Genomic DNA, 17,410 nt, shown 5'->3' with positions numbered 1-17,410 from the left:
AGCCCAGCTATTATATATTTTAATCAATAATAAAGATAAAAATGGGCTTAGAGGTTAAACAACTTGCCCAAAGTAAATCAACTGATTTCAAGGTCCCTTTACTGCTAAGAACAGAATCCAAAGCTCATTAGAGTGCCTCAGGCAGTCTGGATAGGTCTCTCCAAACTCAGCCCTTCCCCTGGTTCCCTTGTTGGGATAAATAGCCAGAAGGCATTGAAGGAAGAGTGTAGTATTAGAGAGGTCCCTAACCTCTCCGGGTGCTCAGTGTAAAACCAGCCTATGGCATTGGCCACAGGAAACCAGAAGTATAGGAAAGGCTGACTTTCCAATCCTTTAAGAGAAAATGTTAGGACAAATGGCTAGCCCAATATAGCTGGATAGAGAGTGGGAGCTAGACAGGGGACCTCCTTTGGCTCTCTCCCAAAGCTGATAAAAGCTACCGGAGTGGGACTATTCGTCACTTGACTGAACCTTTATTGAGCTCCTCAGTGCCAGATGTTTGCTGGGGAAGGGATATAGTCCAGAGTGAAGTGGGAAAAGCCCCTACTCTATCCTTCAGGAGATTTTTGGACGTTAGTAATCAAAAATGAAGAGAAAAACAGGCTCCAAGGTTAAATAACTTGCCTAAAGTAGCCGAACCTTCTAACCTGGCTTTCCTCAGCCTGTTACAGAGTTGGTGGCCAGCCACTCTCTGGGAGCCCTCTGCAAGTGTTCAAGGCTGGCATCCACAACACACGTGTGGCAGGGTGGGAAACAGGTGGTGGTAGGGTGTTCCAGCCAGTGCTGCTGGAGACTAAGGGGAAGCAGGCAAACTGGGAATGACACAGTAAGAGCTGCCAGTTTATCACATCTAGGAGGCCATGCTGAGGATACTGTTAGTCCCCTTCAATTCTTTAAAGTCCTAAGCAGGTTTAACTGTTAGCATCACAGCCCCCTGTAGCCCTAAGGACTCCATTCTGGGCCTAGGGACTCTTAGAGGATTCTGGGTGGCTTTCTGTGGGTAAATCAGACAGATCAAGAGGTGGGTGGGAAAAGACTGTTGATCTCCTCTCCTGGGTCTCTCTGTGCTCAGCAAATGCCCTCAGGCCAGCCTTGACACAGCAGGCGGCTCTCCTGGTTTCCGGGAGTCCTCTGATGCTGCAAAGACATAGGCAGAAAATTAAGAAGCATGAAGTTGCCATATCGGGGGCTTCCCAGCCTCCCATTTGGCTGGTCTGCCTCCCTCACAACCTCCCCACCCCACAGCACAACCCCCGTTGCTGCATTCAGGACAAGGTTTTTTAGGTACACAGGTGGGTCGAAAACAGAAGTCCACAGCCTATGAGCTCCTTTTGCTATCCGTTCAGCAATGAAAATGGGAGACTCACACCTCCCACCTCCCATCCTTGGCCATGCATGAACTGAGTGATCTGGGGCAGAATCAACTAGACCTTTGGGGCCTTTAACTATACAAGCTTTGGGGCCTCCAGCTATGGGGCCTCCAGCTATATAAAGGGGAAAATAATCTCTGCTCTCTCAGAGATGTGAAAAAGATAATGATTAACAAAGAGCTTTAAATCTTTTGGAAGAAAGGGAATGGGGAACAGGAATCTTCTCGTAGCTATTATTAGTACCTCAATCCTAGGCTCCGGGGTCCACCTCTTCTGGCCTTATGAGGGGTTCTTCCTAGCCCCCAATTCTCGGCGTTATCCACAGGAGAGACACATCCTAAGCCTGGGGCACAGGTCAGAGCCCTAATCTTATGCCAAAGCCTGTAGCTGTGCTCTTCATCTTAAAAAAAAAAATGCCCGTTTTTCAAGCCAATAACTTGGGGGCCCTCACTGGTACGTCCCTATTCTCCCACATCTAATCAATCATTCTATCTCTGAAGTTCTTGAATCCATTCATTTCTCCAGTGTAGGTTTTCTCATTCATGTCTTTCCTCATAGGTCCCCATAACCCATTCTCCACTCAGCAGCAAGTGAAGTTTAAAAAGCAGAAATCTAATCGTGTCACCCCTCACTACTGGAATTCAGTGGTCTTCAGTGATGACCATAGCATAAGGCCCAGATTTCCACCTCACCTTGAACCTGCCTCAGTCCTACACTTTGCCTAGAATGTGTTTTCATGCCCTTTCCCCAAACCATCTCCCAAACTCTCTGCTTAGTTAACTCTGCCTTTAGATGTCAGCTTAAACATCATTTCTTCAAGGAAAACCCCAGAGCTAGGTTAGCTCCTGTTGTATACCCTCATAGCACCCGTTCCTTTCTTTCACAGCATATATCATAACTGAGATGATTTATGCTATTTATGAAATTAATATGTTTAGTGTCTGTGTCCCCAAATACACTATAAGCTCCACGAGGTCAGGGACCAATTTTACCTTGTTCACTTGCCACTGACTCTCCATTGCCTAGCACATAGTAGGTGTTCCAATTTATAATAATGAATGTATTTTTTTTTTTTTTTTTTTTTTTTTGTGGTACGCGGGCCTCTCCCTGTTGTGGCCTTTCCCGTTGCGGAACACAGGCTCCGGACGCGCAGGCTCAGCGGCCATGGCTCACGGGCCCAGCCGCTCCGCGGCATGTGGGATCTTCCCGGACCGGGGCGCGAACCCGTGTCCGCTGCATCGGCAGGCAGACTCTCAACCACTGCGCCACCAGGGTAGCCCAATGAATGTATTTTTAAAAAAAAAGAATGAAAGGGGTCATTCATACTGATCTCTGGAGAGAAGCTTATGAAGAATCATATCAGAGCACAAGGTATTTCTATTTCTCAAAGGCAGATGCAGAACTTGTTTCCTACATTCCAACCCTGGAGAGCCTGAGAGATGGGGAGCACCCCATTTTATACCTAAAGCTGGGCCGTAAGTAGGAAGCATGAAGGCTGCAGGAGCCAGAGGAAAGCAGAGAAAAATTAGCTCTGTATCTAAACCCAAACTCTTCCATCTCAAATTCCTTATGTGCCTGGTGAAGAGACTGGCTATCCTGAGGTGGGCCAAGGTAGGCTCCCAAGGTTGACAAGGGAATAGCTAATCCAGGCATCTTAATGCAGTATTAAGAACGTAAACAGTCCCCAATTTTCCAGCAATGTGTTCTACTTTGGTGATTAATCTGGGCTGACAGCCTGGCTGTACCTCACACTCTGCCTGGAAACATGTCAAACGCGCTGTCTTTCTTCAGGAGTCCCCACAACCTCTCCCAATCTGACCTGGAAATGACAAGGCCTCCTTGAAGTAAAAAGTTCCCTGGTCTAGTGGGGGGAAGCACTGTGACAGCTTGTGTACCTGTCTGAGAACTCCTACCTGCCCACTGCTGCCTGAGATGCAGCCAAAGACAACCAGCACAGCTTAGGCTAGGAGGGAGAAGTACACCTACTGCTGAGAAGCTGCTGGATTTGTAGTCAAGGAATGTCAAGAAGCTAACCTCCAGCAGCACGGTTATGAAATTCAAATCCCTTTCAGATACAAGGCACCCTCCTTTTAGAAGAGAGAGCTAGTGTTCTCTGGAAGAGAACATATCCTCAGCCCCAGAGCCATAACAGGCTATTGAGCAGAAGACCTCCAGCCTGGGGGTTAGAAAATTGATTTTTAGAGGTCAGTGAACATATCTGCTCATTACCTCAAACAAGAGGGTTTGGTCTACTGCTTGAATGCAGCCTCACTGGGAGCCCAGGGGAGCTATCAGGCCACAACAGGACTAGGGTGCAGTGCCCACCATAGGTCTTTGCTCCCAGGGAACAAAAGACTGCGCAGTTAGGCAGTGCACTGTGCTTCCTCCCCTTCCCCCCAGCAGCTGCTGTCTCAGACAACTGTATGCAGCCTGTCTGCTCAAGGCTATTAAATATTCATCAGATGCTTGCTAGCTTTAAACATGCAACGACAATTAATCCAGAGAGCAGGAGGTACATGAGGGTCCAGAGAGAGAGAAAAAGGGAGGGCAAAGAAGGATCCACTTCTTTTAACTTCAGGAATCTGGAAACCAAGCTAGGGGCACCACACATCCTGTATATCAAAGCCCGGAACTACTTTCAGTGTAAGCTGATCTTCTGGTGGCCACTGTAGGTACAGAGGAAAGACCAGGAGGCAGCTAAGTAGTAGCAGAAAGACTAGGGTCTGAACTCTAGTTCTTGGACCCTGTGGTCATCCTAACCTGTGCATGTCAGTTTCCCAGGATAATCCTCACTTCACAGAGTTGTGAGAATTACATGGGATGCTGCAATATGATACTCCCCGGAGAGTTAGCACAGAATTAAGAGCTTAAAATGGAGGCAGAGACTTCATTCATTTAAGACTTAAAAGTGGTGAAGCAAAGCCTTGCTTAATAATTCCTTAAGAGAGAAGTTTCCATCAGTGGAGACTCACAGAGTTTTGGTCTCTAATTCACAGGGTGGGTGAAAGGAATAGGATACAGGATGATGCCCTCAAGATACGGTGAAGGCCTAACACCCCACCCTCAAAGAGCCCAAATATCTAAGAGGAGAGAAGGTTATTCTTTCTGAAAAAGGTAAGAACCATACGGCTTTTAGGTAAGAGGGAGCAGAAGTCAGGCATGGGGAGGGGAGAACACCTCCTTTGCTCTCCCACAAAGGAGTGGTGCACTTTATGGAAGATGATTCCCTTCTGCTTCCCTTACTTCCCCAACTCGCCAGCACAAGGGCAAACACGAGTGTGTTCAAGTCACTCCCCTACTTAAGGCCTTAAAATAGCTCCCTAAACTTTAGAATAGTGTCCAAATCCCTTGACTAAAATTTAGCTTTTCAAAATTGGCAGTAACTTACTCTCCTAGCCTCTGTTTATAGCTAACATGTACTGACTGGGTGCTTATTACATGTCATGTTGAATGTTTTACATGCATTAATTCACCCAATCTTCACAACAATGTTATAAAATAAATGATATTATCCTCCCATTTTATAGATGATGAAACTGAGACTTGGAGGGGATAATCCATCTAAGGTTCCAAAGCTAGTTACACTATGTAAAAATGTGTTAAGCTGTGTAAAAGTGGGATAATAATAGCTACTTTACAGGTGGAGCAGATAGTGCATGGTACACAGTAAAGAATGTTAGAATTGACAAAAATGCAATAATAGCTAAGTAACCTTTTTTCAGATTTTAACATTTCTGAAATCAGGACGCATCTTACATGAAAACAAACCACTGTGTCAGTTTAACTGGCAGTATTTCTTCGCAGTATTTAATGATGCATCTTATAATACACGGCCTCAGTGTCAATGAAATATGGTGTTCATCTTATAGAAGCAGCATGCTTTCAGCATAAAGAATGGGCTTTGGTATACAAAAATGCTGATGTGGACCTCCTCCACAACTTGCAATGCAACTGTGGTAATTTACTTCACCTCTCCTAGTAACAGCTGCCTCATTTACAAAAACAGAGACACAGTAGACATGCAAATTAAATTTTCTTCTCCCTTAGCCAGGCAAAGCTGCCTATTTTCTCTACATCACTTTCTCCTTTTAAAAAAATGGGGTCAAGACCAATTAATGGGAATAGACAGAAACGTAATAAAATGAGGGAAAATTAAAATGACTACTTAATAGTAACTCTGCCAGCTAACAGCAGCCTGTATAGGCTCACACAAAGCACGAGAACATAGCAAGAAAAACGGAGCCCACGTGCTGCCTTATGAATTCTAACTCAAATGATCTTTGGGTGACATACAGCCGCAGAGGTTTGAGGCCAGGGAGGCATTATTTAAGCTTCGAATATCTGAGCAAAATATCCACCATCACTACCTTTATCCCCCTAGTTCACTTGGTTTGGGAGCACTCTGCATACGTATAGGCAAGAAGCCTTATGGGTCCTAACTCTCAGGCTGCTGTTCCTGAAGAAAAAACACAGTCTGAGTCTGCTTCATCCTTGGTGGCCAGAAAGCCCTAGCAGCTGCTGATGCATCTTCACCTACACTCTTAGCCTGGGACAGGAGGGGGAAGTGGTGGGAGAGAAAGCAAGAGTGGACAAACCCTAAGGCTACCTGAATACTGTCATATCCCTAGGTAAGGAAGGGTGAGAGAGTTCCCTTAGCAGCAAGTGTCATCTATAAGAGTACCCTGGAAACCCTGGAGGGAGATGGGGGGAGGAGCAAGGGAGGCTGATGGTGGGGGAAGTGCATGTAGGGCCTCAGCCTTTGAGCCTCTGGAGAACTACATACGGCCAGGCATAGCAGCTAGAACAGCCTCATTTCCACTTTAGCAGCCTGCAGTATTACAGACATGATTTGGGGTCACCCATACCTGGGATCAAATCCCAGCCCCACCACTTGCTAGCTCTTGATGATGCCAAAATAGTCCAGTCAGCTATTATTTATTATTGAGTAGCTACTATACGCCAAAAATTGTATTAATCACTTTAAGTAATACCTACTTCAAACGGGAATAGATCTATACCTCTATAGTCAATTGATTTCCAGCCAGGATGCCAAGATCATTCAATGGGGAAAGAACAGTCTTTTTCAATAAATGGTGCTGAGACAACTGGATATCCACAGGCAAACGAATATGAACCCCCCACCTCATTCCATATACAAAAATTAACGCAAAATGCGGGCTTCCCTGGTGGCGCAGTGGTTGAGAGTCCGCCTGCTGATGCAGGGGACACGGGTTCGTGCCCCGGTCTGGGAGGATCCCACATGCCGTGGAGCGGCTGGGCCCGTGAGCCATGGCCACTGAGCCTGCGTGTCCGGCGTCTGTGCTCCGTAACGGGAGAGGCCACAACAGTGAGAGGCCCGCATACAGCAAAAAATAAATAAATAAAATAAAAAAAATTAACGCAAAACGGATCATAGGTCTAAATGTAAGAATTAAAACTATAAAACTCTTGGAAGGAAAAAGGTATAAAATTTCAGGACCATGAATGAGACAATGGCTTCTTACCTATGACACCAAAAGCACAAGCAATGAAAGAAAATAACAGATAAATTGGACTTCATCAAAATGAAAAACTTCTGTGTTTCAAAGAAAATAAAAAGAGAACTCACAGAATAGGAGAAAATACTTGCAAATCTCATATATGATAAGAGTCCATCATCCAACTATATAATGAACTTACAATTCAATAATAAAAAGACAAATCGTCCAATTTAAAAATTGACAGAAGATTTAAATAAACATTTCTCTAAAGAAGATAAACAAAATGGTGGATAAGTACATGAAAAGATGCTCAATGACATTATTCATCAGGGAAATGCAAATCAAAACCACAATGAGATACCAACTCACACCCAGCAGGATAGCTGTAACAAACAAAAAGAAAATAGCAAGTGTTGGTAAGGATGTGGAGAAATTAGAAACCTCTACATTGCTGGTAGGAATGGTGTAGTCTCTGTGTAAAAACAGATGGGCAGTTCCTCAAAAAGTTAAACAAAGAGTTACCATATGACCTAGCAATTCCTCTCCTAGGTATACATCCAAGAAATTGAAAACATGTCCACACAAAAACCTGTACATGAATGTTCATAGAAGAATTATTCATATTAGCCAAAAAGTGGTAAATGGATAAATAAAATGTGGTATATGCATATAATGAAATAGTATTTGACAATAAAAGGAAGTGCTGACAACATGCTACAACACGTATGAGGCTTGAAAACATTATGCTAAGTGAAAGAAGCCAGTCATTAAAGATTATATGTTGTATAATTCCACTTTATGAAGTGTCCAGAATAGACAAGGTGATAGAGACAGAACATGGATTAATGGTTGCTTAGAGCTAGAAAGGATAAGCTGATTGTGGGGAAATGGCTTAATGGGCACAGGATTTCTTTTCTGGGGTGAGAAAGACGTTCTAAAATTGATTGTGTTGATGACTGTACAACTCTTGTATATACTAAAAACCCCCGAATTGTACACTTTAAATGAGTGAATAGTTTGGTATATGAATTATATCTCAATAATCCTAATATGCCTTTTAATCTGTATTAATAGAAGCTAACCAGCGGCTGCAACTGGCAGGTGATGGGCAGAATTTGGCTTGCAGCATATGTTTTACAGGGACTGACACAAATCTAAGCAAACATTAAACAACTGGCAGTATATAAAATCCAAATTTCTAGTTTTTCTTGAAAATCAGATCTAGCAAGTCTAACAAATAACTTTTAGAGCTGGGAAAGAAACATGAGTGAAAATGATCTTCAGGGACTTCCCTGGTGGCACAGTGGTTAAGAATCCGCCTGCTGATGCAGGGGACACGGGTTTGATCCCTGGTCCAGGAAGATCCCACATGCTGTGGAGCAACTAAGCCTGTGCACCACAACTACTGAGCCTGCACTCTAGAGCTCGTGAGCCACAACTACTGAGCCCTTGTGCCACAACTACTGAAGCCCGAGCGCCTAGAGCCTGTGCTCCACAAGAGAAGCCACCGCAGTGAGAAGCCCACGCACTGCAACGAAGAGTAGCCCCCTCTGGCCGCAACTAGAGAAAGCCCGCACGCAGCAACAAAGACCCAATGAAGCCAAAAATAAAAAAAAAAAAAAAAAAAAAAAAAAAAGATCTTCAAATACATGATAGGAATCCCTTCAGAAGTCCAAAATAGAATCAGTATAAGCTACTAGAGTGACATTCAAAATGAGGGAAAACTTCTAATACCTGGAGCTGTCTTAAATGAAATGGGCTGCTTTGGGAAGTAATATTGTTTCCTATCACTATATGAAGTACTGATATGTACTATAACATGCATGAACCTTGAAAACATTATGCAAAGTCAAAGAAACCAATCACAAAAGGTGCATATAATATGATTCCATTTATATGAAATGTCCAGAATAGGGAAATCCATAGAAACAGAAAGTAGCTTAGTGGGAGAGAGGGGAATTGCGAGTGACTACTAACACGTATGAGATTCTTTTGGGGTAATGGAAATTTTCTGGAATTAAATAGTGATAATGCTCATACAGCACTGTGAATATGCTAATAACCACTGAACTGTGCATTTTAAAATGATTACAATGGTAAATTTTATGTTATGTGAATTTTATCTCAATTAAAAAAGAAAAAGGTAGAGAGGACCAAATGAGATAGTTTTTATTAACTGCTTAGGATATTATGATGCATAGTGATACATGTTAGCTATTATTATCAACTCCATTTAATGATAAAGAAATAAGACACAGACCTGCTATATAAAAAAATAATAATAACTAAAATAAAATTCAAATCATAAAAAGAAATGACACAGGGAATTCCCTGGTGGTCCAGTGGTTGGGACTCGGTGCTTTCACAGCCATGGCCCAGGTTCAATCCCTGGTCGGGGAGCTAGGATCCTGCAAGTCGTGTGACACAGCAGGAAAAAAAAAAAAAAAAAAAAGATGTTCATTATGCTTAAAAAAAAAAAGAAAGAAAGAAATGAGACAGGGGGTAAGGGTTTTTTTCTGGTTGTTAAAACAAAGACAAGGGCTATGATGAGGCACAGCCAGGACAGGTCCCCAGTCTTCCCTGGCTCTAAAACTTACAGATGTAATGAAGTTCACAGGTAGTGACAAAAAACACTGGGACCGAAACTGCACACCCAGAATAGGCAGACCACTGGCAGGCCTGGGTCTGCCAACAATGGAACTTGCCTTTCCAAGCACAAATTACAGGCCAAATGAAGAAAGACGTTTCCCCAAAATTCTGCTCTTCAGACTACCTTAGGAAGAGTTGAGACTAAATTCTCTGCATTCAGGGACTTTCCCCTAAAATTTTCTAACCATTCATGTGACCAGTACCAAACTTAGGACTTCTGGATGCACAGAACCATGCTCAGTACACATGGCCCTCCTTAAAGCCTCCGTATCGCAGAGGCTCCTGGCCGAGAGGTGGGTTTGGAAGAAATGATCTCCAAGAAGGCAAATTTCACTGTCAAAGGACACAGTATCTTTGGCCTACCTAGTTGGATCCTTTCTCCTCAGTGCCCTCATAACCCTAACAACTTACTCAGGGGCAGAGAAAAAATCAATAGGAATGCTCACTCAGTTGTCAGAGCCCCCAACTACCCAACCAGGGAGTTAAAATTTTTTAGGGAAAGAAGACTAATATTTACTATGTATAGGGCACGGAATTGGTTGGCCTTATATATATTTGAACTCCTTCAGTTTGCCAACCACTGTGAAGTGTACATTATCACTGTCTTCCTTCTCAGATGTGGAAATAAGTGATGTGTTTTAGGTCACCAAACAAAAGATAGCTCATAGATTCAACTCCAGGTTTCTCAGGTTCCATGTCCTTTCTACTACACCACAATGTCTCTAACCAGGGGTCTCTTCTGCGTGAGAAATACCCCTTCCTTAGATTAAAAGTGGTATAGTATGAGAGGTAAGATGTTAGGTTCTGGCAACACATAAACTTGGGCTTGATTACCACCCACACTAATTATGTAATCCTGGGAAGTCACTTACCCTCATTAAGTCTCAGTTACTTCTGTAAAATACGGTTATTACTGAATAACTGTCGTTTGGTTGCTCAGTATCTATTTCTTTCCTAATCACACCCTGACTTCCTTTTGAGGAATTATTTTCTTACTGCATACTGGTAAAGTACAGGCATGTGACTCAAGCTAATCCAGTTTGACACATTGCCTCTCTAGAACTTGAACCTTGAAACCAAACATGGCTAAGGGTGTACTTATTCCAGCAATAGTGTCCAAGGAGCTAATCCCAGCTTTAGAACCACTCCTGTGGTCTACCACTGCTGTCCCAGTTCGCTGTAGCCACTCTGGTTCCCAAGCAAGATTTTCTAGCCTTCACGTTAAATCTGCGGACCCCTAATATCCTTCCAATAAATTCCCTTTCATTTACATGAGCCAGTCACTTTGTTGCTTATAACCAATGAACTCCAAATGAAACACCACCTTATCAGGTTACTGACAAAATAGAGCGGGAGTCAAGAGATGTAAGCTGACAGTCTGGTCATTACAAGTAAATTCAATATGGACTGTAAACCAACGTAAAAGCATGGTCAGGTTGTAAATATGGTACAAAGTACATACAAGCAAGATTTGCCCATTGATTACCTCCCAGGCTACCACCTGGCAAAACTGTTTTAGTTACGATAAAAGTCCAATATCCTTAATAGAAAGCCACCTTAACATACCTGACATGGGTCTTCACTACCCATTCTACTCCAAGAAATGCCTCAGGAGTTTTCAACCACCTGAAAATGGAGAAGTAAGAGATAAGTCTTTTAAAGAGGAAGTTCTAAAGACATACAAAATAAAAGATAGAGATCCTGCATGCAGTTTACACATTACAGGAGAGAAACATGCAACTTTAAAGAAATTTTAACTAACATTTCATTGTGAATATCAATACAGGGACCTATAGGGGCTCACATCCTTGTACATTTTAAAATAGCTGAGCAGAAAGCTTTACTTTGGGGAGCAGCAGGTCTAAACTACAGTCATTGAAATTTTACAATGTGTCATTTAAGATGTCAGACTTTGTGCCCAGGTTACATTACAGTTCACTTGTGATGGGCAGGATTATTAAGAGTTATGGCTAATTTATGCGGCAGCATATGGTTTTTCTTTTTACAGCTATTTTTATTAAACAAGTTTTGCAAAGTTTTAACATTAAAATTAACAGCTAAAGAATTGTTTATGCAAGTTGCTGTCACAGTTTATGTAAAAGAGAAATATGTGCTATTAAAATCAGACATTTAGGTTACCTTTGGTTTTTTGCGATGCATGTTAGCTTTACACATCCTGATTCTCTTGCGATAATTTTCCTTTAAAAAGGGGGGTATAGAGTGATCTCTTTTCATCAAAACAAGACATAATGCCCTGAAAGCTGACTTCAAACCACGGTTGAAAATTCAGTTATTTACACTTTATCACAATCTACAAATACATTTTTTTGTTGGTGTGTTTTAAAAAGAAAAAAAATGTTCATCATGCACTGCTGCAGGCAGCTTGGCACTTCATACAAGAGGATTTTTCACCCCCGAGCAGTTTAGGTGGCTCCCTTAGGGAAGGCATGAGAACCCTGAGAATTAATGTAGAGGAGTGGAAACAGGGTCAACCAATTCCATCATTTCCTCTCTTGGTCTCTCAGGAGGGAGGTTCAGAGCCAGGCTATCATGCCACATCACATCCTGCCCCAGCCCAGTTGATTTATTAACAACATTTCTGGGATTGGAAGGGAAACCCATAAGGGCACCCAGGGTTTGCTGAATTGTCATTATCTAAAGGCAAGTGCTTTCCCTCTCCAAGTTCACAGAGATTATTTGGTGTCACTCTTAGGGCCACCTACAGGCTCTACGGAAGGTGCAAACTAGGATGGCTGGCACTTTAAGTACTGAGGCCTATGTATGGAAACCAATCCAAGTTTCAACTTAGTTGGATTTTTCTCTCCAAAAATTAGAGCTTGTGATAAGGATTGGATAAAACTGCTTTCAACAACTTCCAGGGGGTGAAAAAGCTTTGGTTATTTTTAAACTAAAACTTAACAACTCATAAACTTTTTTTTGGTAAACTTAAAATAAAATATCCCCCCACCACTTTTAAGAATGTCTCCAACTTTTAACAAGCCCATTAACTTTAGAGTTAATTTAAGTTTATTTGAAAGAGAAAACTATTTTATTGTCCACCCAAAAAAAATGACAATTCATCACATTTACTTTGATTAAAAAAGGACTAAACTTTATTGACAAACTGCTGCAGACATTTTGACATAAGTTTAAGCTACCTATTTAGGCAGACTTACACATGTAGCATTTAATCTTCCAAGAACAAAATGGGAGGACGGTACAAATCCAATTAGGACTTTAACTTATGTACAAAGTGGATTTTGATTCCTTTTTCATTCAGCTGCAGTGTCCCTTTTTATATCATGCTAGTGTTGAGACATACTTGACTAACTACCTTGGTAACAGTTCAATATTGACAACCGTCAACTTAAGAAAATCATCAGCTTTTGGCCCCAGTGTCCAAGTGAGCTTTTCATGGAGTGTAGAATCTCAGATGGACAAAATACTTTGCCTTTTTAAATACTGAAATGTTAATTATTAGTACTATTACTGAAAGGTTGTTCGTGACTAAAAAGCTCTGCATCAAATTCAAGTGGCCAGCCCTTCTCCCCATATCAACCTCTTCGAAACCTACTTCCCACTAAGTATCTCTCAACACTGTATGTCTGGGGCTAGATTTCAAAACCCACATAATGAAAAAGTCAGTTTTACGAACCTAATTTTGTTGTTGTTGTTTTTAAGTCAATTAACGTTAAAAATTGCATCAACTATTTAATTCATGAGGATCTTTCATATTAAAATTTAACCTTAAGATTCAACCGCCATGTGCTTTTAAAGGAAACGTTTTTAGAGACGTCTGAGCTCACTTTTACATGGTGGCACCTACTGCCGTTAACATTTGTGATTTTAAATCTTAAACAGCCCTGAATTTTGAAATGTAGCCTAGTTTGGGATTCTGCAACTACAACTTTACGGGATGCCTCAAGTCAAAACTAAGAGAAAGTTAACAAGCCTTAACTTCAGAACCTTTAAGCAAGCAATGTCACTTTTGAAACTAACAGGTTTGTGGTTTTTTTTTTTTTACTCAACTTCTGTTTTATTAGAAAAGGTACATTTCTGTTTATATTTAAACAACAAAGAAAAAAAGCATCTACACACTTAAAAAATTAATTCGATATTCCTAAATCTATTTTAACTCATTTTAAAATACTACATACAGAAGCCAGAATGCAGAGTTAAGAATGGAGTAAGGTGGGGGAGAAGAAGGGGACCACGAAGAAAAACACTTAGACAATTACTTGTCTGTTGTGGGTAAAGCAACAGGAATCCTGGGAGATACAAGAAATCAGTAACAACTTTGCTCATAACTGATATTTTCCCCTCATGTTTGTTTTTAATAACGTCCATATGGGTGCTCTCTGTATGCTCCCTTCACCGGCCTAGCTGGAGGGGCCTTCAGCGACGGCCTGGTCCCATTCCAGTCATCTTGGCCTGTGGGGAAAAAGCAAGAACAGTTTATAACCCATGTGCCAATGGCATTTCCAGATGGGCAGGCGTAGGTCACCTGGTCACCAAAAACACTGCTCTGCTTCCAATGTCTTGCCACCTCCTGGGTGGTCCTTACTTTTTTACTCTGCTTGGCCCTCCTGAGCAGCTTAGGCAATTTTCCAACTGTAGGACAGTTTTGAGTAGACAGACAGAGGAAACAGTTCAGGAAGAACTTGGAGTGATGTCCAGGAAAGAAGATGTCCATAGGCAACATAATCTATACTCCAGCCCCCAAACCTGAATAAACCCAAAACCTTGCTTGGGACAATGAGGAAATCGACCTCAGTGGATCTGCAATGCTCTTTCCTGTTTCCAAAGCAATTTGGCACAGAGCCTCAGGTAAGGTGACAATTTCTGGAAGTCTTTCAGATTGGAAGCAGCAGGTAGCTCCCTTCCCATGCAACAGCAAGTCTGATTTCCCCATGGAGAAATGTCCTCTGGCTCCCTGGGAAGAGCAAGCAATGGCCACGTTTCAAGAGCCCTCCACCAGCAGAGCTGGTTCACTGTTCTGGCAGTGGGAAGTACAATCAGATGTGTTAACAGCACTCATTAGGAGAATTCATTATCTCCTTTTTTGTGCCAATAGTCCAGAGAAGCCAGACAACATGACTGACATCCTCAAATGGTTTTCCTTTGTGACAGGGAAAAGCCTACAGGAGAGATGATCACTTACTAGAGCTGGTATCTTATGAACATGAGTTGTGTTTATAAGCTTATTCTTCCCACTCACCCCCAGATGTTACCCAGGCCTGTTATTTCTCTAGCTCCTTGCATTCACAAACATCTGCTTCCATCAATATAGGTCTAAAACTCCTTTATGGATGTTGCACAAAGCCCTATGCTATCTAAGCCTGTTTATACCTCTAGTAAAATAGATATGTCCATCACTTTCCAAGTGGCTTCTGGGTACCAACAAGACAGTTTATTTTTCTAACTCTGCTTATAAAGGCAGAAACCAGAACAGATTAACGGTGGCAACATCATACCAGGAGAACAAGGAGCAGCCTGCCTATTTCAGTGCCGTCTTTTCTCCAGCAAAACAGAAATGTAATTTAGTCAAACACATACAGAGGCCCCATTGTGCTGCTTCACCGATGAAGGGAAATACCCTGGAGCAATCATACCACCCTTCTAAATAGTGGCATATGAGCAGAGAGCAGTGCAGTGTTACGGATGGCAACTGTCCAGTACCATTTAGCTAGAACTGGTAAAAACTGTTTCTCTGGGCAAGCAGCTGACTGGTTACTACATACTGTGCTGAGGAGTTGAGAAGTCTGTCTGTGGGAACCCTAAGAGGCTCTCTCTTTTCAGTTAGGGGTAAGGGAGACTGTCAGCTAGTAACTTAAACAGTCAACTGCTGACCCCCTTGCCAAAGTCTCTGGACTTCCCTTGGGTATGCCGGAAACACCTCACATTTAAAAGGCTGCTCTCTCTGCATCTACTGCCACATGGTACTCCCTCTGGGACCCATTAATACAGGGCCATAACTGGCTCTTGAGGATACTCCTGAGCAATGTGTTTTCAACCAAGCCTCAGGAAAGGCAGTTTGGTCCTGCTGCCATTCCAGCATCTATATAGCTCTCTTAGGATTATAGGACTGAACTGAGACGTCTCCAAGACAGTAAGGAACTTGGTGCCAGTACTGCCCTGAATTGGCTTCAGCCCCCAGTTTCTAATCTAACGGACACTATTCCTGCCCCCAACCTGCTCTTGCCGTTTAGGTTTCTTTCAGCTAGCATTTCCTTTACACTGAGATTCTTCATGATGAGATCCAAAATTGCTTTTAAAAATGAGGTGGGGCAGAAGAATTGGATATGATTAAATTCTTATTATCCACTGCCGTGGCCTAGGTATCAGCAGCAAAGGCCCAGCAACATAACCCAGGCCTAGCCATCTCCCAGCCTAAAGTACAAAAAGAATCAACATCAGCTGAAAAGCCTGCTGCTCCAACCAGGCCAACCTAGACCTGAGTCCTAGTTTAGGACATCTGCTTAGCCATCCAAGAGTAATAGCACACCTATCTCATTTCAGTAAGTCCTTCTTTCTACCGCACACCACACAATTTAAGAGCAGGACTCCTATTGCCACATCTATCAACATATTGGCCTTCTATTAGAGGTTTCTCCTTAGATGCATGACTGACCCCCAATAATCCAGTCACCAGCATTCTCCAAGGCACTTACTTGCACATTTTGTCCCAACACAGAAATAAATACATACCATATGCTTCATAAGAATCTTGAACCTCCCCATGTCCATAGTCATAATATTCTGAGTCCCTGAAAGCCAAAGACAGAGTGTTAGAGCTATGTAGTAACCATGTTTCAGTTTTACCTTTCTCCCCAATACTTCCATATTTCAGTCATTTTTTTGTGGGTATAAAACAAAAAGATGCTCATTTTACCCCATCTCCAAACCACAAAATATTTCCAAAGCATGTACACACTAGGCACTCATTTAAAAACTGTGACAACCATAGCAAAGAAAAACGAATAGCAACAATTTAAAGTGAAAAAGCTCAATCTTAACCACAGTGTACATACACATGTATTCACAGGGCTAACTGGAAGAGATTAAAGAAACATGAAAAGAACTGTTCTGTCCTCATTGTAGAATTATGAGACCTTTTCAATCACAGTTAAGATATATATATACACATACACTAAAAATGTTTTTTAAAAAAAGAGCAGAAAAGAACCTGACTTACAACAGTGGGATTCTAGTATCCTTTTAAACTTTTATGCAACTTTAATGTGGCTGTGACATTTTTTAATAATAAATCAAAATAATTTTAAGGCCTCCTCCCTTTGTTTCCATGTAGTCACAGCTCAGGAATTTTTCATCTGCTAGCCCCAGATTCTACACTATAATTTAAGATTCACAGTTATCCAAATTTGCAGACCCAAGTGTGTGCCTTATAGATGTCAAAAGCAGACGAGACACCCTCAAGAGAGGTGAGCCACCCTGCTCCTTAGATTTGTGCTGCCTAAATCTCTCAGTTCCTCCAACTCCCTCTTATCCATCCCGAGGACATGAAACAGCATTTCTACTGCCTGACTCACCCTTGGCTTTGGCTGTAATAGCCTTCGTAGCCTTCATAACTCTGTTCTGCATATGTATCATCATATCCCTAGAACAAATAAAATGAAACAGAAAGTCAGAATCACGGAAAGTAGGTAAGGTGATTATATCCCATGGGAGGATGACGGGCTTCTGGATTAAGAGAACATGGAATTTCCCTCCAAAATGTTAACACCTGTTGTGGAATAGTCAAGAAAAGAAAGGACTAAAGAAAAAAAAAGAAACCATGTTTCTTTTGAACTTCAACATCATCAGCAGTAGTAGTGTGAGTTCCTTTAGTAACACACTAAACATCAAGGGACAACTTATTTCCTGTTTAATCTACATACATACAGTAAACCA

At 42.0% G+C, this 17,410-nt stretch overlaps 1 protein-coding gene across 2 annotated transcripts in view; it reads right to left on the bottom strand.

Moving 5' to 3' along the window:
* KHDRBS1 (KH RNA binding domain containing, signal transduction associated 1) overlaps positions 1–17,410 on the bottom strand; it is a 36,368-nt gene continuing 18,958 nt past the window's right edge. The window contains exons 7-11 of one of the 2 annotated variants that reach the window (XR_004349152.1): positions 17,050–17,117; positions 16,208–16,266; positions 13,738–13,930; positions 11,066–11,125; positions 1–1,137 (exon numbers count right to left, since the gene is read on the bottom strand). Coding sequence is in view for 1 of the 2 variants with exons in the window: in XM_032626281.1 (XP_032482172.1) it covers positions 13,833–13,930; positions 16,208–16,266; positions 17,050–17,117 (225 nt within the window). In the remaining variant the exon portion in view is untranslated. Of the gene's footprint in view, positions 1,138–11,065; positions 11,126–12,584; positions 13,931–16,207; positions 16,267–17,049; positions 17,118–17,410 lie in introns of those variants that run through there. The other variant, XM_032626281.1, reaches the window with a different exon arrangement.

Source organism: Phocoena sinus, chromosome 1 (genome assembly GCF_008692025.1).
Source record: "Phocoena sinus isolate mPhoSin1 chromosome 1, mPhoSin1.pri, whole genome shotgun sequence".
Lineage (NCBI taxonomy): Eukaryota > Metazoa > Chordata > Mammalia > Artiodactyla > Phocoenidae > Phocoena > Phocoena sinus.
The sequence above is the reverse complement of the archived record's forward strand: the minus strand, read 5'-3'. Positions and strand labels throughout refer to the sequence as shown.